General features: G+C 32.8%; 1 protein-coding gene and 1 pseudogene across 1 annotated transcript; one reads left to right on the plus strand and one right to left on the minus strand.

Moving 5' to 3' along the window:
- Nucleotides 1-11593: 11593 nt before the first annotated feature.
- Nucleotides 11594-13351, plus strand: LOC147287145 (putative 2-oxoglutarate-dependent dioxygenase AOP1). Its single transcript, XM_086242530.1, has 3 exons — nt 11594-11976; nt 12226-12550; nt 13109-13351. The coding sequence occupies exons 1-3, from the start codon at nt 11594-11596 to the stop codon at nt 13349-13351; spliced, it is 951 nt and encodes a 316-aa protein (XP_086098656.1).
- A 4810-nt stretch (nt 13352-18161) lies between these two features.
- LOC147287146 (putative 2-oxoglutarate-dependent dioxygenase AOP1.2) lies at nt 18162-19953 on the minus strand (annotated as a pseudogene).
- Nucleotides 19954-23384: the final 3431 nt, after the last annotated feature.

The following is a 23384-nucleotide window of genomic DNA, read 5'->3' on the forward strand; positions in this document are numbered from 1 at the left end:
AAAATATAAGGAGAGATAGGAATGAGAGACAGGTTAATATGGTTAATGATTTTAGGCCTGATGATGACAAAGGAAAGGGAAAAGTTGCTAGTTCTACACATGCTAAGAAGCACAACCAGATTGTTAAAGCTACCAAACCTGTTGGAATTAAGTGCTTCTTTTGTAAGAAATTTGGACACCTCAAGAGGGACTGCAGAAGGTACAAACGTTGGTTAGAAAACAAGAAGGCTAAAGGTAACACTTGTCAAGTTTTAGTATGTTTTGAATCTAACTTAGTTGATATACAGACTGATACTTGGTGGTTAGATAGTGGTGCAACTACTCATGTGGCTAATTCTTTGCAGGGGTTTATAAGCAAGAGGCACCCAAACAAGGATGAAGTGAAGGTGTTCGTTGGGAATGGAATGAAGGTCCAAGTGGAGTACATTGGAGTAGTTAGGATTAAGTTAGAAACTGGTTTCCTTTTAGATTTATTTGATGTTTGTTATGTTCCCTCTATGAGGAGAAATTTGGTTTCAGTTAGTAGATTAGTCAAGTCGAATTTCAGGATTGATTTTGATGTTCTTGGTTTTTCAATGTTTAAGAATAAAGAGCTTGTTGGCAGTGGAATTTTTGAGAATGATATGTTTAAATTCAATTGCAAAAGTGAGTCCAATTTAATTTTGAATGCTACTGCTGTAAAACCTGTTTTGGATAAAAGAAATTCATTCAAGCTTTGGCATAAAAGATTGGGTCATATCTCAAAGGAAAGATTACAAAACTTGACCAAAGAACAAGTGTTACCAGCCTTGAATTTTGATGACATGGATGAAGTATGTGTTGAATGTGTAAAAGGAAAATTGACAAATGCAAGAAAGAAAACTGCAAACAGAAGCAATTGTATCCTACAATTAATTCATACAGATATTTGTGGACCTTTCCCTACTCCTACACACGATGGTTATAAATACTTTATAACCTTCATAGATGACTACACTAGGTTTGGCTATCTGTATTTGATAGCAGAAAAGTCTAATGCCTTTGAGGTTTTCAAAATCTTTAAAGCAGAAGTTGAAAACCAACTAGACACAAAGATAAAAACTGTAAGATCAGACAGGGGAGGGGAATATTATGGGAGGTTTGATGAAAGTGGGAGAAATCCTGGCCCTTTTGCTAGATACCTGCAGCAAGAGGGTATCATTGCTCAATATACCAATCCTGGAACACCACAGCAAAATGGTGTTTCAGAAAGAAGGAATAGGACTCTTAAAGATATGGCTAGAAGTATGATGTGTAATGCAGGTCTCCCTGATTTCTTATGGGGAGAGGCTATCAAGACAGCAAATTACATACTCAATAGAGTTCCGAGTAAGAGTGTAGTTGGCACTCCTTTCGAATTATGGTTTAAAAGGAAGCCTAGCCTTAATCACTTGAGAACTTGGGGCTGCAAAGCAGAGGCGAGACTATACAATCCTGCAGCAAAGAAATTGGATCCTAAGACAACTAGCTGCTATTTTGTTGGTTATCCAGAAGGCACTAAGGGCTATAGGTTCTACTGTCCAAATAACCTTACACGTTTTGGTGAGACTGGGAGAGCAGTGTTTTTTGAAGATGATCAAGTTTTGATTGAAAGAGAAGTTTTTGATTTTGATGAAATAGATGAACATAGGATTGAACCACAGAATGTTGTCATTATTCCTAGTTCAACCACAGTCGAGGCCACCATTTTAAATGACCAAGTAGGAGCAGTTGCACCTTTACAAGATCAGACTCAAATTGAGATTCCTACAGAAAATTTTGTAGAGCCTTTGGAGGTTGAGGACCAAAACTTAGTTCAGCCACAAAATTTGCAAAATCAGCCACAAAACTTAGAACCTGTAGCTGTTAGAAAATCCCAAAGAATTAGAAGACCAGCTTTACAAAGTGACTATGTTGTTTATTTACAAGAGTCTGAGCATGACTTAACCAATTCAGATGACCCTACTACCTTCAAACAAGCCATGCTTAGTGAACATAATGAGAATTGGCTTGCTGCCATGAAGTCAGAGTTGGAATCTATGGAAAAGAATCAAGTGTGGGAGTTAGTTGAGCTGCCTGCAGGGTGCAATGCAGTGGGCTGCAAGTGGGTTTTTAAAACCAAAAGGGACTCTAAAGGAAACATAGATCGTTTAAAAGCAAGGTTAGTGGCAAAGGGGTACACTCAACAAGAGGGAGTGGATTACAATGAGACCTTCTCACCTGTTTCAACAAAAGACAGTCTTAGAGTAATCATGGCCTTGGTAGCTCACTTTGATTTGTTTCTACATCAGATGGACGTTAAAACTGCATTCTTGAATGGTGAACTTCTTGAAGAAATTTATATGAAGCAACCTGATGGTTTCATTCAAGAAGGGAGAGAAAGTTTGGTTTGTAAACTTAACAAGTCCATCTATGGTCTAAAGCAAGCTTCAAGGCAATGGTACTTAAAATTTGATCAGGTAGTAAGGTCACATGGTTTCTCTGAAAATCCAGTGGATGAATGCATTTATTTGAAGGTAAGTGGGAGGCATTTCATCATTCTCATCCTATATGTCGATGACATTTTGCTTGCTAGTAGCAATTTAACATTGCTGCATGATACAAAGTTATTTCTGTCTAAAAGTTTTGAAATGACAGATATGGGAGAGGCCTCCTATGTTTTGGGTATCGAAATCACTAGAGATAGAAAAAGAGGGCTGCTTGGTTTGTCTCAAAAAGGATACATAGAAAAAGTTCTCAAAAGGTTTGACATGGCAGATTCAAATGGTGGACAGGTTCCTATTTCTAAGGGTGACAAACTGAGCAAGAATCAAAGTCCTAAAACTGAACAAGAAAAGGCAGAAATGAGAGCAAAACCCTATGCTTCACTAGTTGGAAGCCTTATGTATGCTCAGGTGTGCACCAGACCTGACATAGCCTTCTCATTAGGAGTTTTAGGTAGATTTCAATCCAATCCAGGACATGCTCATTGGGTTGCAGGGAAAAAGGTTGTGAGGTACTTGCAGAGAACCAAAGATTTCAAGCTTGTATATAGAAGAACATATTCATTAGAATTAGAAGGATATGCAGATGCAGACCACGCAGGATGTGTTGATTCACTGAAGTCAACCTCAGGTTATGTGTTTATGTTTGGTGGAGGAGCAGTATCATGGAGGAGTGTCAAACAGACAATTATTGCTCCATCAACAATGCAGGCTGAGTATGTGGCTTGTTATGAGGCTACAATCCAGGCTATGTGGCTTAGAAATTTTATTTTGAGCTTACAAGTTGTGGAATCAATTCATAGGCCAATCAAACTTTTTTGTGATAATAGTGGAGCAGTATTTTTTGCCAACAGTAATAAGAGATCACATGCAACTAAACATCTGGAGATCAAATATTTGTTGGTTAGAGAAAAGTTCAAGAGAAATGAAATGCAGCTGCTGCATATAGACACTCATTCAATGATAGCAGACCCTCTCAATAAAGGATTACCCAATGCAGTTTTCCAGAGCCATGTAACCAACATGGGATTGCTTGCTGGTTTTGATGTTTAATTTGTGCAAGAGTCTGTGGGAGTGTTTTTATTTATGATTATTTTCATTTAAGATTTTTGCTTTATAGTTCTGCTGGATGGAATAAAGTTGAGGTTTAATTCATGAATTCTGTTTTATTATTCTTGTTCTTGATAAAATTGACAAGTGATCAAATTACTTACATTCAGCCGAAAGTTGCTAGCATTCTGATTGCTGAAATGTAAAATCACCAAAGAGTCATTCATTTGCTTGCTGCAGATGGGAGATTTAGTGATCTCGTTAAAGAGGACCACAAAACGATCAGTATTTTAAAATGCATGATTAAAGAGATACAATGATCAATTTGGTGTCCATGTCTTGATGGTACTTCATGTGGAAATGAATGCTTATATGAGTAGCTATAAAGTCCTTGAATGATCTGAAATTCGAAGTGCCTTGATAGTTCCATATGAGTTTTTCATTTTTGACAGAAGTTTTGAAAAGAGTTATGTCTTGATGAATTCCATAGGCCATAAAGAGATCAATGCTTAAGATTTAGTTGACTAGTCGACCAAGTGGGAGATTGTTAGCTGGTTTTAATTAACAGACAAACCATATTGGTCTCCTAGTCTGCTAAGGAAACTAAGTCTTAGAATTGATCGTGGAATTCAAGAAGGACTAGCCTTGTGGTTATAGGATTTACATGTGCAAAAGACCAATCCTATAGCTAAAGGGATTCTGAATTCTAAGAGGACATGGACTGATATTCTGATGGCAATAGGAACACGCCAGAACTTCTTGATGGGCAAGGAGTGTTGGGGTGTATGCCTGTATAAATACAAGGGTCCCTTCTCACACAGCTCACCACCACAAATCAACAAACTACCCCATCTAGTTATTGTGCATAAGGAGCTGCAGTGAGAAGAGCATTCTTGAAGGTTTCTTTGTTGCTCGGCTTATTGGTGAGATATGGCAGGACAAGGACAAGGTTAGTAATTCATTTGTGTTCTTTTACATATAATCTATAAGGTTAACAAGCCTAAATAATTGATGGTTCGGATTATGAAATTAGTTATGTAGTGAGCCCAAAAACATGGTTAGTTTCGTATTAACTTGCTAACTGGTTATTTTTAGAGCACTCTTCTATAGAAACTATTGTGACCAAATTAATAAATGGACAAACACAATATTTTTAATAAACAATAAAATGACAATTATTTAATTAAATGATCCGATTTGTTTCTTCTTTTTTTAATTAGGAATAATTCTTGAATTTGTTTTTTTTTTTTTTTTCGTATGAAAATAAGAAATTATAACACAAAATTTGGACTACACCTAGATCTAAAGCGATCAAAATTTAAGATGAAGTACTGGGCATTCAGAGGAAGCTCATGGTCCAAACTTGGGATGAATGTAGAGAATGGCCAAGAGAGCCCAAAGCATCACCTGAAATTTCTACCTTTAAAGATATGTTTAAAGATAATCTCCTCAAACGAAGAAACCAACCGATAAATATTCCGAATGATTGTGCTTATACATCAAAAGAAATTGAACCCTAAACTTATCCTATTTCTAACCTATTATCCCACTTAAATTAATCCCAAATTAATCCCAAATTTGGGATTAATCCCAAATTAAGCTTATGATTTGGAGTTTCATAATAAAGCTTACAGATACAAAATAACACTACACTTCGTAATACAAGATGCAGATTAATTAAAAGCCCAACAATACCAAAATGTGGTTGGTAATTATTGCACTGCATGTTGGTCACAACTCACAAGCCTCAAATGATTTTTTGTCATTGAGAGCTTCAGCCTGGAATATATGGGCTGATCTTTCTGTTGGTTCCAAATTTGGCCCGACCCAATTAGATTTGTGCCGGAGACCTTTTTGGACTCAAATTAATTGATTTACTAATCAAACAGAAAAGAATAAAAAAGGGTTTTGCGAGTTATTTATACTTACACTCCTTACGGTTTATCATATTTTTACATATACTCACTGAGATTTTAAAAATTACATATACACCCCTTGATGTTTCAAAAGTGTTGCATATAACCTCTTGCAAGAGAAAACAATGAATAAATAAACAAAGAAGAAGATATTTATATTGAGATTGGACCTTATACCTTGAGTAATCTTATTAGGCCATTTCACCCCCTTAGCATGCCTTTTTGCATACTTTCTCATCATTTTTGTCTCACTGTAGGGAGTTATGTGCAACAGTTTTGAAACCTCAGGGGTGTATGTGTAATTTTTGAAACTCTAGAGGGTGTATATGAAAAAACGATAATTAAACCTCAGAAAGTGTAAGTGTAAATAATTCAGAGCTTTGCACCCAAATTTTTAGTAATCACGATTAACTCCTAAGAAAATTTTCTGGCCTTTCAAATTTTGTCCTCATTAATTTTAATTTACTTTTATAATATTATTTTAGGATCTCTAAAAATCTCTCCAAATCTTAGAATTTCTCCCATTATATTATAGTATATATGAACAACATCACACACTTACAAATTCAAATAGTTTAGTAATCTTACATATTCATCCAACAACTAAATCTTGATCTGCAATCAAATTTAGTACACGCATGCAGCACAAAATAACAAAGAAATTGCTTAAATTAAGAGTGGTCCTTTTGATTAAAAAAAAAAAAATTAAGAGTGGTCCTAGCGTTTAGGACCACAAATCCATAATTGGTCATATTATATATATGGTCTTTCTTCTACAGGATGCATGACATCCATTTGAAATTAAGTGTTCATTTGATGTCATTGTGAATTCATCATATCTACTACTGGAATCTGGAGAAAATGAAAGCATTCTTAATGGGACATATTGTACTTAACAATACAATTAATTTCATATTTTCAAAGCCTCCAATCCACATTAATACAATTGCTTATATTGTTTTATGACAATCGTGTAATAAGGTATATTGAACTGAATGTAAGTGACAAATTAGAGCTCAGTTATATATATAGGACAATGACAAATATATCAAAGTCCTAATTTCAAAGATTCGAGGGCATCGTAATTTTTTTTTGTATGATCATATGATAACAAAGAAGAAAAAAAAACTTTGAATATCAAGTTTTCTTTTTTAGGTTGAATATTTAATTAAAATAACCTTCTTAGCTCAGCTGTAGAGCGCATGACTCTTAACCATGTGGTCGTGGCCCGTTGGATTCCCACAGGCGGCATAATGCTTATTAATAATTAGTGGGGTAATCATCTTATTTATTTTATTTTAATTTCAGAAAGAATAATAACCAGTGGTCCAATTTTATTACAAAAAATAATCAGTGGTCCAATTTCATTACAAAAAATAATCAGTGGTCCAATTTCATTACAAAAAATAATCCGTGGTCCAATTTCATTACAAAAAATAATTAGTGGTTCAATAGCTAGTAGTTTATTGATTTCCACTAATTAATAACAGTATAAATATATCATATTCGACCAAAATTTTAAAAGAAGAATAATATATCATACATCCATCTGGATATATATTATATAGTTTTCTTTGGAGCTGCTGTACGTATGCCCATTAATTATAATTTATTCCTCCAAAAAAAAAAAAGTATTATGTAATATGTACCTGAATTGATCCTTAAATTTAAGCTATTTTGTCTTTGGATAAAGCCTTCACAAAGAATGTAGATCAGGATGGTTTCTGTGAAAATCTTGTATTTGGAACAACCAAAATTTTTTATCATGATAATTTCTTGTATTTTAGTAAAAATATATGAAGCGAATAATTAATGGAGATCTTCACTGGAGATGACATACGTACATACATACACATATATAAAAACAAAATGTAGATCACTTTCACTATTTTTCTTATTAAATATATATAGTACCTATTTTTTTTTTTTCTGTTGTTGTTGTAAGGCACAAATTAAACTACGAATATATATATATAAATATATATATAAATATATATATATAAATATATATATATATATATATATACCTTACTAGACATAGTAATAAGAAAAGCTAGAGAAACTTAATTCATTTTCTGTCTGATCAAAGTAAATAATATATATCAACCCAGAGAAAGAAAATAAACATTTTAAAAAAATTATTGAAATAATTTTCTTTGTATGAAATAATTAAAAAAAGTGGTCCAGCATTCAAAGAGTTTTTTAAAAAGAAATGAACTAGTTCTCATTGTCATTTGTCAGGAAACCAAGATGATCATGATATATACATATATATTCCCGGCCAGAGAAATCATGGGGGACAGGATCAACATATATGGAAAGTATAATAATCTTAATAATTAAGTCATGTCTTCAACTTCCAATTAATTAATTTTCAGTTGTATCTATATGTTATATAGGAAAACGAAAGCATTAATATTTAAAACAAATGAAAAAAAATACTTGTAATAATTTCACTAGCTGCATGCTTGCACCCATATGGTACAATTCTGTGATATTCAAGCAATAACATACATATGGAAATTAAGCAGGATCACGAATTATCGAGGAAATTTGAAGGAAGGTTACACCAGTTTTAATTTTGTTATTCAAAGAGTGAATTTCTCTTAACAGACAATCTAGTATATACATTATCTTATTTGGTCGTCAATTATGATCATTGATAAAGTGGAATGATATTTGAATATATGTGTGTAATTCAAATCTGATCACAGTAATGAAAGAATGAAAATAACTGCTCTAAGAATCAGAGATAACAAGAAAAGAAAGAAAGGTTGAAGAGAACAAGCTCTGAGATTAATTTATTTTCTGAATCAATTCACTAATTAATGATCGTTTACAGAGAATGAGAAAGCATATTGACGCCTAAACAACATTCTAACAAATTATATATTTCAAGGGCTGAGATCTCATTGCTTTCTAACTGATTCCACATGTCACAATCTTGTAAGCCTTCTACTAACTAATTCAGTCAACAAAATCAACATGTTTTTTTTCTTTTCCCAAAGGCATCAGCCGAAGGAGAGGGCGATTAGTTTTTTTTTTTTTTTTTTTTTTTGTTGATAATTGTTGTCTATGACATTTTAACAGGACCACAAAAAGGAAACTGATCGAGTGTCGTTAAAAGTTTAGAATTATAAATGTTTGTTAACCACTAAAAGTAATTAAGGAACTAAGGATAAATATTTGCTATTCACTAGCTGATATATCAATCGTTATTCAAATTTCAAAGCGTTGATAAGGTGGCCAAAAAAAATTCAAAGTTGATAAACGATGAAAGCATGCTTTATTAGTTGCACATGACAAAACAGATGTAATCTCACACAATCTGATTCATATATAGTTGACATGAACATATATGAGAACATAAATTAATTATGTAATGTTTTGAACATAATATTCTTTCGATCAGTCTATCTAAATAATGCAGCAAGAAAACAAAACAAATTAAAAACAATTATATATTGCCTGTCTGATGCGGAGAGACATCTGCATATATGGGAAGAATAATACTCTTTGATCTCGTTCAGTCCTAATCATGGGAATAAATATCAGTAATTACAGAACCCAGAGACAAATAGAAAATAAACTATATAATACATGCTGATTGTACATACATGCATGACGACCTCACTTTTTTTAGAAAATATTATCAATTAATTTATATACATATATATACTTATAATGCATACGTCAATATTACTAATGACGAGTAAAAGACATGTATTAAGAACAAATTTTAGATGGAAAGACAGAATTATTATTGTTCGTGTGATGAATGGAGATATCAATTCTTGAATAATAAGAAATGATAGTCAAGGAACTTGGCAGAATGAACTTCATGGCAACCACGTACAAATTATAAGGCATAAATTCTTAGGTCATGGTAATGATTTTAATTTGTAGTAATTTTTGGTTCATTGATTCGATTTAAATAATTAGTAAATTTTAGTTACTGAATGATGTGGTAGGATAAATACTTATTAGAAATTAATAAAAAAGCTTTAGAATTAATTGATCCATATATAAACAAATAAAACACTGCCACCAATTGGGATTCAAAATTTTGGAATTTTTTTTCGTATTACTCTTAATTAGCCTTATTTATGGGAGAGAGTGCGCTCATGCTTAGGCTACCCACAGTGATGAGAGTGAGAGTGTAAAATTAATCTCAAAAAGTAATTAGTGGACCAGAGGTGTGAGAGTGAGAGTGAGAGTGAGTGAGATCAATATTTGAAAGCCATGTATTGCTCCGGCTGAGAGTGAGAGCAACAGTTTGGTGGGGCCCATTACATGCGAAATGTGACTTGGAAGTCCTTCAAGAGAAATTTATTTTCAGGCCACAAAATCACTTTTCAGGTCACGTATTACTCTCACTCTCACTCTCACTACTGTAGATAGCCTTATGATGAGGTAGTAAATAAGGCTCTTACCATGCATGCCATAATTAAATCATCCCATGCATGAAACTATGTTATCTATTTGTATGTTTTAGAAAATCATTGAATTTTCATCTTAAGTTTTAGAAAATCATAAGTGCTTAGTCAAAACATGCATTAATTGGGCTGGTACGAGCTAGCTAGTCTTTAACATTTTTCATTCTTGCAAATTAACCGGCATTTACATAATCATAAATATTATTCTTCCCCATCTACATATTCTCTCAAACAATTCGAAGTCAGTAATAGTATTATGAGTAAAGCTACACTTATATATCAGATTAGTCGCACTTTTATTAGAAATTTATGCATATGGTCTGAAAATGGGGTAAAATATTTTTTTTGTAAAAATATTATTTATGGAAGTCACTATTAATTACTGCCATAGAATTATGAACATGAATCTTCTATTAAATTTAAGCCAAAAAAAGAATCTACAAATCCATTTCGGTTGCGAATGCTACAATAATATGCTGCGTGCATGTGAGATCTTAATTTCTATAGCATTATCTTTACTTCCTAAGAGGAAAAGCAGCAAACTAGATCATCATGGTGATGGCAGAATAGACAGAACCATAAGGAAAGTATAATCTTAAACCATAAATTATTCCTTGTACGTCCAACAAAAACAGGACAGATTTAACAATAAATAAATGAGCAACTTGACACAAGCTAGGAAAGACAAGAAATTAAACAAATCACGTAGCTAGAATCACAAAATGCATTAATCAGACTAATACTAACTTCAAGTAATAAACCTTGTTAATCATACTCATCCATACTAATTATTGCATACCTGCGATCAAATTGTCTACTTAATCTGGTTATTGCTAGTGTTTTAGGTCAACTCGCTTTATCATTTAAAAATACTTTTAAGCTGATGTGAAGATGAACTAATTAACAATAGTTAATCTAGGTTATGTGCAACCATAATCAAACTTTAAGTAATTGGGTTGCAATTTCCGAAGATACAAGACATAAAAATGTAGCACACTGTATTGGACGTACTGTATTGTAATGTGCAGAGTTTTCAAAAGCTAGCCGGCCCTTAACTTTTGAGAAGTAGTCCTACATTGGATGGGCAAATTGCCTAATACGGAAATAAAAATTTCATTATTGAGTCCCTATAGCTAGCTTATAGCTTAAGCATTGACGACATGGTATCACCATATCAAATGTAGGTTACCCTTAATTAACGTTGATCACACATAAGAGTTTTTAGGTCTCTCAAAAGAAGGACTATTTATTCACATGTATGATCACTTAAAAAAGAGGACGTGTCACCTGATGAAGAATATTGAAAAGAGAGGTCTCATGTGAGGGAGAGCATTGAGCATTTAGTCTCTAATTTATACGTACGTACATATGTCCAAGGATCGGTGATAGGGATCGATCAGACGGCCACCTTGAAGTGTATGTGGTCTTAGTATCCTACAAACCTCCAACAAGTAGGTAATTAATGCCAAGAGGATATTAGAACATCAAGGTGATAGGGATCGATCGGTGATATTCAGCAACTTAAATTTGCTTCTCCGGCCTGCGGTGACCATATCACCTCATTAGTTTGTCTTGTTATGGCACAATATATCACACCAATACTTTACTTTAACATCTAAAAATAATTAATATATAACAACTAATCAGATCGATAAACCCAACTGATCAACAATCTCTAAAAGTTTCTAGGTGAAAAGGCAAAAAGCAAGACATGGGTTCTGATCACCAAGTGCAGCCAAAGCTTCCTGTGCTAGATTTCTCAAAGGAAGCTCTCAAGCGTGGCACCAACTCATGGTTGTTGGCATGCAAAGATGTTCAGAAAGCACTTGAAGAATTTGGCTGCTTTGTAGTATTGTACGACAAAATCTCTCTGGAATTTCGCAATGCTCTTTTTGGTGCTGTGCAAGAATTGTTTGATCTCCCTACTGAAACCAAAATGAAAAACAAATATGATGTTAAGCCCGTAAATGGGTATGTTGGGCAAATTCCCAAGCTTCCTCTCCATGAAAGCTTGGGCATCGACAATGCAACCACTTTGGAGGAGACTCAAAGATTCACAAGTCTCTTGTGGCCTGGTGGAAATGATGATTTCTGGTAAGATCTGACTCTTTACCGGCATTTTGTTTTTTGTTTTTTATTTTAAATTATTGTATGAGTCAGTCATATGGGTTCCTCTCTCACACATCTGTGCAGGAATCACTATTATATGACAAGAATGTCATATATGACGGGGTCATATATACAAAAATTCTTGTTTTTTGTTTTTAGGTGACTTTTTGAAGTCCTACACTATTTAATTGCTTGTGGCCTTATTATTATTATTTTTTTCTTGTGGTAATTAAGTGAATGTGCATCTTCGTTTGCAAAAGTAGCAGAGGAGTTGGATCAAATGGTGACTAGAATGATATTTGAGAGCTATGGGGTGGAGAAGGATTACGATTCTTATGTTGGGTCCATCACCTATCTTCTCCGACTCTTGAAAAATAAATCGCCCAAAGAAAATGAACCTAATCTTGGCTTCGTGGCTCATACTGACAAGAGCTTCACAACCATACTTTACCAGAATAATCAAATCAATGCTCTGGAGGTTGAAACAAGAAACCATGAATGGATTAGGGTTGAATTTCCACCCTCATCCTTTATAGTAATGGCAGGTGATGCACTAATGGTGGGTTCTCTTTACTTGCAAAAATATATATATAAGAAAATTTTGTTTAGTCAAAACTGTCAATTTAGACCATTGAATAAATTTGATATTTTGAATATGCAGTTTAGAACTTTAGATTAGTAGTCTGGCAACTTATATAGCATGTCAGATATTTGGTAAGAGAATGTTCTCTAGCTCTTTTTTAGATATTTGGCGTGCCATATATGTTGTCAAACTATTTATCTAGACCATACATTGAAACAAAAATTTACCTAATCAATGATCCAAATTTATAGTCTTATGGCAATATAAAATGTCAAATTATCTTGCAAGAGAACATTTTACTGCCACACACATATATAATGGGAAATATTATCGTGCCAAATAATTTGGCAAACTAATTTATGTTGTTGGTATGTAAATCCGAACCACACATCCACGTACGTAAGAATCAATCTAATTAATGGTCCAAATCCACTACTACCTAACAACATAGACATCTTATGTGTCAGATTAGCTTATGCTTAATTTCTCAATTATAAGATACATACATGGTTAATTTGGTTGTGTAATATTTAGGCATGGAGCAATGACAGAATATTATCTCCCAACCATCGAGTGATTATGAGTGGGAATGAAGCAAGATACTCGCTGGCACAATTTGCATTTAGCAATGGTGAGATACAAGTGCCTGAAGAGCTTGTTGATGAGGAACACCCAAGACGCTACAAGTCATTTGATCATCTTGGACTACTGCGTTTCTTTCGCACTGCTGATGCTTATAACTCAAACAGTGCAATAAAAGCCTATTGTGGAGTTTGAAACAAACCTAGTGCCTCTCTTGCAGTGTAATTCTCTTCTTCTGCCTCTGTAGCTTATGAATTATCTTTGACCAAAAAAAAAAAAGAAACAAACGTGGTCTGATAAAGCTTGGCTTGTTGGGTTGTTTAATAGTTTAGTCATTGTGCTGTGTGGCTCTATTTCTTCGATCTCTGTTATCTTCCTGCTGATATCAAAATGAAAATATGTATAAATAAATTGTAAATTTCATGAATATTGTGTTGCATATATCTTTTGTAATTGGATGGTTAATGTTCGTATAATTGGAAAAACGTTTGGTACATTTAGGAGTAACGTTGTGCATGTTATCAGACAGTAACAATAATGAGATGCATACTGTCAGATTGTGAATATCAAACCACGTACTAATCCAAAAAAAGCCAACATACTCAATAATCCAAATTCACCGTGAAAATCAAGAAAAAATTTTCACCCCAATAATATCAACTATAAAAAATTATGATTAAATATCAATTATTAATAGTTTTTCAGTAAAGCAGCAAAACACTAATTTTTTTAGTTTAGGTACTAACTTAGAGCAAGACATTTTTTATTAGGTCACAAATCTGTACGAAACGTGAATTTTTTGACACCAAGCACTCGGCCAAAGTGCCGAGCCCTCGGTGGTTTTCCGTTGATTTTTTTTTTTTTCGATTTGCAATCGATTAAAGTTTATAAGAGTTTAATGCTTTTGATTTAGACTTGGGAGATGAAGTCCTACAATTTAGAGACTAAACATTAAAGTAAGTCTCACAAACATTGAAAAAACAACAAATTAGTAAAAAAGTTATAACTGTTGGATAATCACAGTTAAGTTTGTAAAAAAAAAGAAAAAAAAATTTCTCCAGAGCGGTCCTTAAACAATAACGAGTACTCGGCAGAACCATTCTTTTAAAGTTGATACCTAAATTGAATTTTAGTATCTAAAATGAAATGACATAAAAGTTTTGGTAATTAAAATGACAAAACATTGAAATTTGATACCTAAATTGAAATTTAATTAGTATTTAAAGCGAAATGACATAAAAGTTTTGTTAGTTAAAATGAAAAAATATTGAAATTTGGGTACCTAAAGTCAACGGATCAATTACTAACCGATCCAATTTTCTTTGTAAAATTTTGGGATTTTTTCTATTTAATTATTAGTGGTTGGCTTCAATTGGTCACAATAATTAAATTGAGGCCATTAATTGTAAGGCCCAATCATCAAATCTGTAGGGAGTTTTTGTTAAGGGATTCTCTAAATAACCTTATTTAAGGAATCATTTGTGGGGCCCACTCCTCATTGTATATCACTGATCAGAACTGTTTATTTTTATAATAAATTACTCTCAAGGATAAAAAACTCAAGGTTTTTAACTAGAAATCCCCCTAAAATTAAACAAAATTAAGCCAAAGAACATCGTAGCTATTTGGCATGCACGCGGTCGGTAGTAGGGGTGGGTTCGGTACGGGTATCGAACCGAGAACCTCAAACCGTGTACCGACCGGACCCCCTTCGATTGGCCATTTTGGTTACCGAAACCGGTACCGAAATGTCGGTAAATTGGCACTCAGTTGAACCGGCATTCTCGGTTGGCTCAGCTCGGAATGGGCATTGACCGACATGGTGGTAGGTTGAGCGATGGTCTGATGAGAGGATCAAGAACATACCAAGTTCGCCAGAAAACTAGCAGGGAAAGCGACCTTTAAAGCCTTTGATTTGCCACCTACGGTGGTCGGACGGACAACCTAAACACACCGAAAAACTCAAGCCGACGAGAGGAGGCTTTGGGTACCAACCACGAGTCATGACGATGCCGGAATCGCAGAGTTCGTCGGAGAAGACGACCGACCTTGACTGGGTTTTGGGTTTTCGGAATCTTTGGGTGATCTGAGGATAGGGGGAGAGAGAGGAGACAAGGGGAAGATTTTCTGAGGTGGTCCCATTGCCACCCAAGGCCGGACGACGGCAATTTCGCCGGTCAATGCTCGGCGTGAGTGAAGAGGGATGAGAGAGAAGAGAGCATCAAGGGAGAGGAGAGAAAAATAAGTTTTTTTTTTTTTTTTAAGCCTTTGAGAGAGAATGAGAATTAATTTCTGATTTTGGGGGTTTGGGGTTTGGGTTTAGAGTTTTTACTTTAAATACCTTTATATATATAATACATTTCTATACCCTAAAATATCTTTTTATATAATACATTTTTATAATTTATATAAAACATCTAATTTATAAATTATAAGTTTTTTAATTTATAATACATTTCTATATAAAAACTAATTAAAAATATTCTAAACCCCAATATTATACCACATCCTAAACCCTACGGTATATAGGGTATAACATATTCTAATATTATACCATATCCTAAACATTTTTATAGTTATATAATTATGTATCAACTATGAAAGTATGAATTATAGTCTTAGGGTATAGGATATAAGGTATATGATTTAAAAATTTTAAAACACACAATGGGGTTTAGGGTATGGGATATAGGATATAGGGTTTAGGATTTAGTATATAGTTATATAGTATATAGTCATATATGATATATTTATGGTTCAATTGAAATAATTATATTAATTATATAAATTAAAAAACATATAAATTATTAATTATAGGGTTTAGGGTTTATAAATTTATATATGTTTTATAAATTATAAAAATGTATATAAATTTATTATAGAAAGGTATTTTAGGGTATAGAAAATTATAAATGTATAAAATTGTATTATTTTAAATTAAATGTTATATATACTCGGTTCGGTAAACCGGCGGTTCTAGGATCTGAGAATTGAAACCGGAGCCGAACATACCGTTTCAGTTGGCAAATCGATATTTCGGTACAGTTATTCTCGGCATCGGTTGGACCGATTTTGGGTTCGATCTCGATTTTTTGGTCAAACCGACCCAGCCCTAGTCGGTAGTGTAGAAAAAGTTGGTGAGCGCAACTTTTTTAAGATGCAGATTATTTGTATCTATATTTGTAGCTAATTTTAGAGTTGCATATGCAGTTTTTAGGGTATCTTGAACTTGCATATATATACAATTTTTAGGATGCAGATGCACATGTTTAGATTGCAAATGAAGGCTGCATATATCTACAACCTCTGATTGCTTGGCTTCTTGCCGAGCGCTTGATAAGAATTTTGTCTTGGAATTGAAGTTAAGTATTGGGATAGGTGGACTGTAGGTTAAGTTTTTTTTTTTTTTTTTTTTTTTTCTCATTTTGGCCTTTTAGGCAAAGTATTCCTATTTTTTAAGCTACAATTGTAGGATAATCCCTAGATAAATTGAAAATTATTTAACTGTTGATTAAATGGTTATTATTTAAAGTGTTTGTAAAAAATATTATATATGTTTGTTTATTTATTTTATTAAAATTAGATATTCAATAGTTTTCGATTTGTCTAATTTTTATAAAGATGATATTTGAATAAAGATTTAAGAAATGACGGATTGGATTGTTAAAATACAATATGGACTCATGGCAAATGCCTTAAAATGAAATTATGTATATACATATAGGCTCATTCTATTGAGGTATATCTCAACTTATTTATGTTGAGGTATACCTTATTGGTACCTTAAGTCTATCAGATTGTTCTATTTCGCATACGTTAATTTATTGGCATACTATGCACCTTTGATGGTTTTTTTTTTTCTAGCTAATTGATTGGACCAAATTGTCGTTGCACTTTGTAGTAAATATTGTCACTTATTTAGGTATGGATTAATTGAAAATGCAAAGTATACCATTCTTTTCTAGAGCTGAGAATGCATTTATTAATTAAATTGATTTAAATATATAGTACTCATAATATATGTGCAAGTGAGCAGTAAAGTGACTATTAATAATAATGTTGTAGGAAAATCATCATTTAAATTATGATTACATTGCTTATAAGAGACACGTCATACGTTGTTGAGTTAGAGCAAAACTTCTTTGTACACCATATTTATGGTAAAAATGCCGCTTTCACCAGCTATTGAGCTTTTTTTTACTTGAACTAAATGTGTTAATTTGAAAGAAATGTTACCCAAAAGCAAAATCATGATCCAATTCATAAACTCAACTACTCCAATAATCTACCCTCTCATCGAGTACTGAGATTCAAGCAAAACATTATAATATGCCTAATCACTCCTGGAAGCTACATGTATCATGTAAACCAAATATTTTTACAAATTTACATTTGTTCCTACTAAATATCAAGCACTGTATCTGCAAGAAAAATAATACCTCAAAACAAAGAACATCGAGAAATTGAGCCTGCAACCTATTTGATGTGGGACTTGTGCACTATAATTGTGTTAGATTGATCTTATGTGTTATAATAATGCATTATAGGGAGGTGTTATTGGCACTCTGATCATTTTGCAGGAATAGGAATGGATAAGTTTTCTTAACTTTTAACTAATACTAATCCATCTTCTTCCCTCAACACCAGCATATATTAGAACTTGGGACATCTCCCAACACTAGAAAGAGAAATATCATTAGACTAACATCTAGTTGGTAGACAAATTAAAGTTAGAAGTTAGAAGTTAGCCTCTATTTCTTCCTTCAATATATCATGAATTTAGTGAGTTTAACTTATCCAATCTAATCCTAGACACCAGCCAGACAGCCATAGTGTCGAAAGAAATACACCTTTCTTTATTCATTCAGTAGAAGCAAAGACGAAACTATCATCAATAGCCTTGACAGAAGAGAAGCAAACCAGAAACCCACATAGCCTAGATACACATAATTAAAGATTAATCATGCAATAGTAAGATAACATTAATGGCCCCTTGAGATCAATCTCAAACACCACAGTAGGCTTTGATGGGACACTCCAAGTTCTCTCCCTCTGGTGTTTGACGAAAACGAAGGTAACCAATATGATCAAATGGTTTGTAGAGTAAGGGGTGTTTGTCATCAGCAAGCTCTTCAGGTACTTGCATTATCCCACTATCGTATGAGAATAATCCCAAGGAATATCTTTCTTTCTTCTCCTTCAGGATGACTTGGTGCCCACAAGCCTGTATTCTGTCATTGCTCCATGCCTACCAAGTCAAAATAAAAGAAAAGGTGGAATGTCCAAAACATATAGAAAAATGTCAGTCCATAAATCTTAGAAGACCCTTATAAATTATAGAGTCTTTTTTTGAAAAATTAGAAAACATTCAATAACAATTAATTCAAGCTAGAATTACATGAAATGTGAAATCAATTGTGAGAATATAAGAATGGCCAAAAAAAAAAGGTCAGAATAAAAGAACTATTTGTGAAAACCAACTTTAGTATACGTTTCTCCATAGTGTAAAATATCCTCTGCTTTGATTTCGATGCCCTGAAGGTTCAAGATCTTAAAAACTTGTGGTGATGCATATATGCTCCATCAAATTATCAATCTTTTGTCTACATGGTGCAATTGGCTTCCCTGTTAACCTGTTCAGAATGATTTCAATTTTTTGCCAAAATTTTAGTTTGGCCTTAACTTCTGGGGAATTTATCCAAATTGCTTGTAATTTCTGCCTGCAGATAGGAGTTGTACTTTTTATAGTCTATTGTGCATGGCCATTATAGAAATTTGGTTTCCTTTCTTCCTTTTTTGTAGTTTTTCAAATATGATTTTTCCCTTAGAGTTTAATTTATCAAATGAAAAAAGAAAAATCACTATCAATGACCAATCTACTGCATAGTAAAAGTTGTCGATCATCAAGTGTTATTTTTGTTAGGGGAATGCTATTCACGCTCCAAGAAAGACTATTTTAGCCTTCCCCATTCTTGCGGGAGTTATAAAGGGAAGCGTTATTCGTGCTCCCCTTCTGTTAAAGCCATTCTTAAATTATGGAACTTAAAAGAAATTTGACCTACCATTAATGTGTCGCTTGCCATGATTAGAAAGGATGAAGGTGAAGGTTGAACATCAATCCACTGACCATCTTTAGTTTTTATCTGCAAACCAACCTGATTTTGGTGAAATACGGATGTGAAGGACGGATCTCGGTGAGGAAGCATTCCCATATTAGTCTCATTCACCTGGGGTGTTCTGTACTTAAAGCATCTGAAGCGGTAAATGGTTGATGCCATGTGAGACTCATAAAGCCTCTGCACACCATACCTATCAAACACCATTCTTGTCACCATTTGATGCAACTCTACCATCAGCTTTGAGAAGGAATGAGCATTTTCACTAATTCAAAGAACAAAGAGTCACACAATAGGCATAATATATATAGTAAAATTAGAAATTTAGAGTGAGTTATGAATCAAATTAACTTTACCAAAAATGGTCGTTTCCTTCAGGCCACATGATACTTGTGAAACCTCGAGCTCCTTCTAACGTTGTAGGGATGCCCAAGGATTCATAGAGAGGAAGGAATGAATATTGTAAATGGTTGAAGAAAGGCTTGTCAACGAATTTCTGCTTTTTAGTTTCTATTGGAAGATTGAGTGGTGAAGTTCCAAAGGGACTTTATGGTAAACAGCTTCAAAGCAGCCATACTCTTCTAGAGCATGTTGAACTTCTTTGGATGCCATGAGCCATCTCTCTGTACCAGGCTTCAAGTCTTCATTGGATAAATCTATAACTGGAACTTGAGACCCCATTAATTATGTCAGCAATTAATCTCTGATTCTCTCTTCAACTAGCTAGTTAGTTTGGGGGCTTAGTGCACTGATCTTGTTGTGACTTTATAGAGAGGTGTCAATATTGATGTACTGATGTCATAATGGGACAACTGGATCCTAATTAACATATTTCGAAAACCATATATTTAACCTTAGAATGATAAATTTTAGTTGTTGGTGCTATACTGCTATGCTTGATAGATTTGATCTGTGTGACAATCATATCATGTTATGTTGGAGTTGCGCCATAAGTGCTAGTCAATTTGGATCTAAATTATTTAATTATGTTCGGTAATTTGATAATAACTTTATCTATTTATTAATCATGGTGTTTTATCCATACATATATCGTAAACCAAAGCTTAGGATTCTCTTATTTGCAAACCAAACCCTTGCATCACTCATTCATTCTTCACTAAAGAAAACCCATTAATTAATGGCCAAGAAAAAAAAAAAAAAAGGAAACCCACTTGATCCAAATGTTAGCAAAATCGATCATTTATGTTTGACGGTATCTTTTTAATTCAACCCAAAGCTGCTTAGTTTCCTCCAAAAGGTGCCCGTCCGGGGCTAAGTCCTCCTCCACACGCTTTTACGTACCTAGATATAACAGTTTGTGCATCCGACTCCAAGAAAATGGAAGGAAACCCAACATGAAGCTATATAAGAACCGAGTTAAGTAAGACTTGAGCTCTTATTATGCTTCTCAAAAAAAAAAAAAAAAAACCATTCTGAAAAAAAAAAAAAGAGCTCTTATTATGAAAACAAATATATTGTATATAAATATATAGCGCCACTACGTACGTAGTGATCATTAATTTATATGTTATAATATAAGTGGACGACGACTTTATACATTTATATATAGTACAATACTTTTAAGTTATTGTCGAATATAAATAGTCAAATTTTTCTAACATTTAGATCAACTGATCAAGTGGATTTCTTTGGTGAAGGTATGAATGACGCAAGGTTTTGGTTTGGAAATTTCAAAGAATCCTAAGCTAAATTTTGGTATACTATACATGTATAATGTTTGAATACGACAACATAATTAATAAATAGATAAGTTATGTTGTCAAATTACCGTACATACAGTACAAGAAATGTGAGCAAACCTCACCCTTATTGGTTGCTATAAAAGATGTGTCAATTAAGCAATAGGAACTAAAGTGCATTGATTTTAACAAAAATGGGTGGCAATTAAGCAATAGGGACTAAAGTTCCCAATTGTCACCCTTTTTATTGCAACCAATCATTGGTGAGCTTTAATTTCTTGTAGTGATAATTAAATAATTTAGATTGAGATTGATTGGCACTTGCACACAAAACCTAATTAAAGACACAACTGGAACATGACATGATATGGATTCCAAGCCGGAAAATTTATTTAAGCACAGCACCAACAACTAAAATTTATCATTTTATGGTTAAATACATAATTTTCCAAATGTATGATGTTAGTACATCAGTGTGACACCTCTATAAGTCAACAATATTAGTGCACTAATCCCCCAAACTAATAATATTAGTGCACTAATCACAACAATATGGGCTGATCTTTCTGTTGGTTCCAAATTTGGCCTGACCCAATTCGATCTATGCCAGAGACCTTTTCGGGCTTAATTGATATACTAATCAAACAAAAAAACGAAGAAAAAAAATGGCTTTGCACCCAAATTTTTAGTAATCACCATCAACTCCTAAGAAAATTTTCTGGCCTTTCAAATTTTTCCTCATTAATTATTATTTTAATAAAATTATTTTAGGATCTTTCAAATTCTCACCAAATCTTAAAATTTCTCCCATTTTATTAGGCTTAATTAGACATACATCCATTTCGGGAGACCCAATTTTATATTACTCTATTTTTTCTGGGAAAATTATTGGATATACACCCATTTTTAAATTTGTTATGTAAGATTATCTATTTGCCGCAGCTAGAAAATTCATTTTTTGACTTTCTCTTTTACCTTTGAGTTGAAAAAAAGTAGATTTTAATTTTGTCAATTAATGCCTTATTTCAAGGTATTACCATGAAATTTTTTTTGTAATTATTTGTCATTAATTTATGGAGTTGAATATTAAGATTGTCTATTTTTTATTTTCGTTTTCAAATTTCAAAATTTTTTGCGTTTTCCAATTAGTGTGTAGTAATTAATGTCTTATTTCAAGGTTTTATCATTTATTTGGTAATTAATTTCTATTTATGTTTGACTTTAAAAAATAAGTATATTCTTTTTAATTTTGTTTTCAAATTTCAAAATAGGTGTTTTCTTGTACAAATTAGTGTATTATGATCAACATTCAAAGATTAAGAAGAAACGCCGTTTACGTTTTCCAAAAATCATTAAGCTTTCATCCTCAGATGTTCTTTAGGTTAACAATTTTAAAAGTTTAACACAATGTGTTTTGCAGTGCTTTTCAAGTTTTCTTTCATAATTACTTACAGGTAAGTAACGCGTTATTTTGCTTTATTTGTGTTTGTGGTTTCTTCGATCTTCTTTTTCTTTTTCTTTTTCTTTTTCTTTTTATTTGATTTTTCTTCATCTTCTATCCTTCTTCATCATCAATCTTCGATCTTCTTCTTCTTTCTCCCATCTTTTTTTTTCGATCTTTCTTTTTTTCAACGCCAAGCCTCCAAGATTGTAGTTCTTGTTTTTCTTCCACATTTTTCTACATTAATAAGAGATGATGAAACCATTGGAATATATACCTCAAAAGGAGGTTGGTAATTATATATACATACTTCAAAAGGAGGTTGGTAATTATATATACGTACTTCAAAAGGAGGTTGGTAATTATACATTTTTCTTGACCTGAGCGATAAGTATCTTCTTATTTTTCTTCTTTTGTTTTATATACTTGAGTCTAAGGTATTTATATTTGTATTTATATATCTTAGTGTTATGTTTGTATTGTGTTGAATTGTTATATTTTTATGAGATATTTCTCTCTCTTTTTTTAACCCAAAGTGGAGGTTCATTGTGTTCATTTTTTTTATTTATATTATAGGTATATTATATGTATATTGGGTGTTTAATTTTTTTGTATTTGAATGTTTATATGTTGATGTTCATAATTGGTAGCAATTTTTTTTTTTTTTGAACTGGATGCATGAATCATGAAATTTAATCAATTAAAACATTCAAAATTAGGAGTAATATATAAATGCCTCAAACCATGGATCTTTAAATATTGCTCAAATTGAAGCAATGAAACAATGACATGCATCTTTTGTAAATATCTATAAATTCATGCCTAAGTATTTATCTCACGTGGAAAAAAAAAATCTTCACACATTTATTTACCTACTAGACCTACTCTAAAATGAGATATTCAAAATGGTGTTATATCTAAAGACTCATTATATTATAGTATATAAGAAGAACATGAACATCGCACACTTA

Source organism: Dryas octopetala, chromosome 4, assembly GCF_963921425.1.
Source record: "Dryas octopetala chromosome 4, drDryOcto1.1, whole genome shotgun sequence".
Lineage (NCBI taxonomy): Eukaryota > Viridiplantae > Streptophyta > Magnoliopsida > Rosales > Rosaceae > Dryas > Dryas octopetala.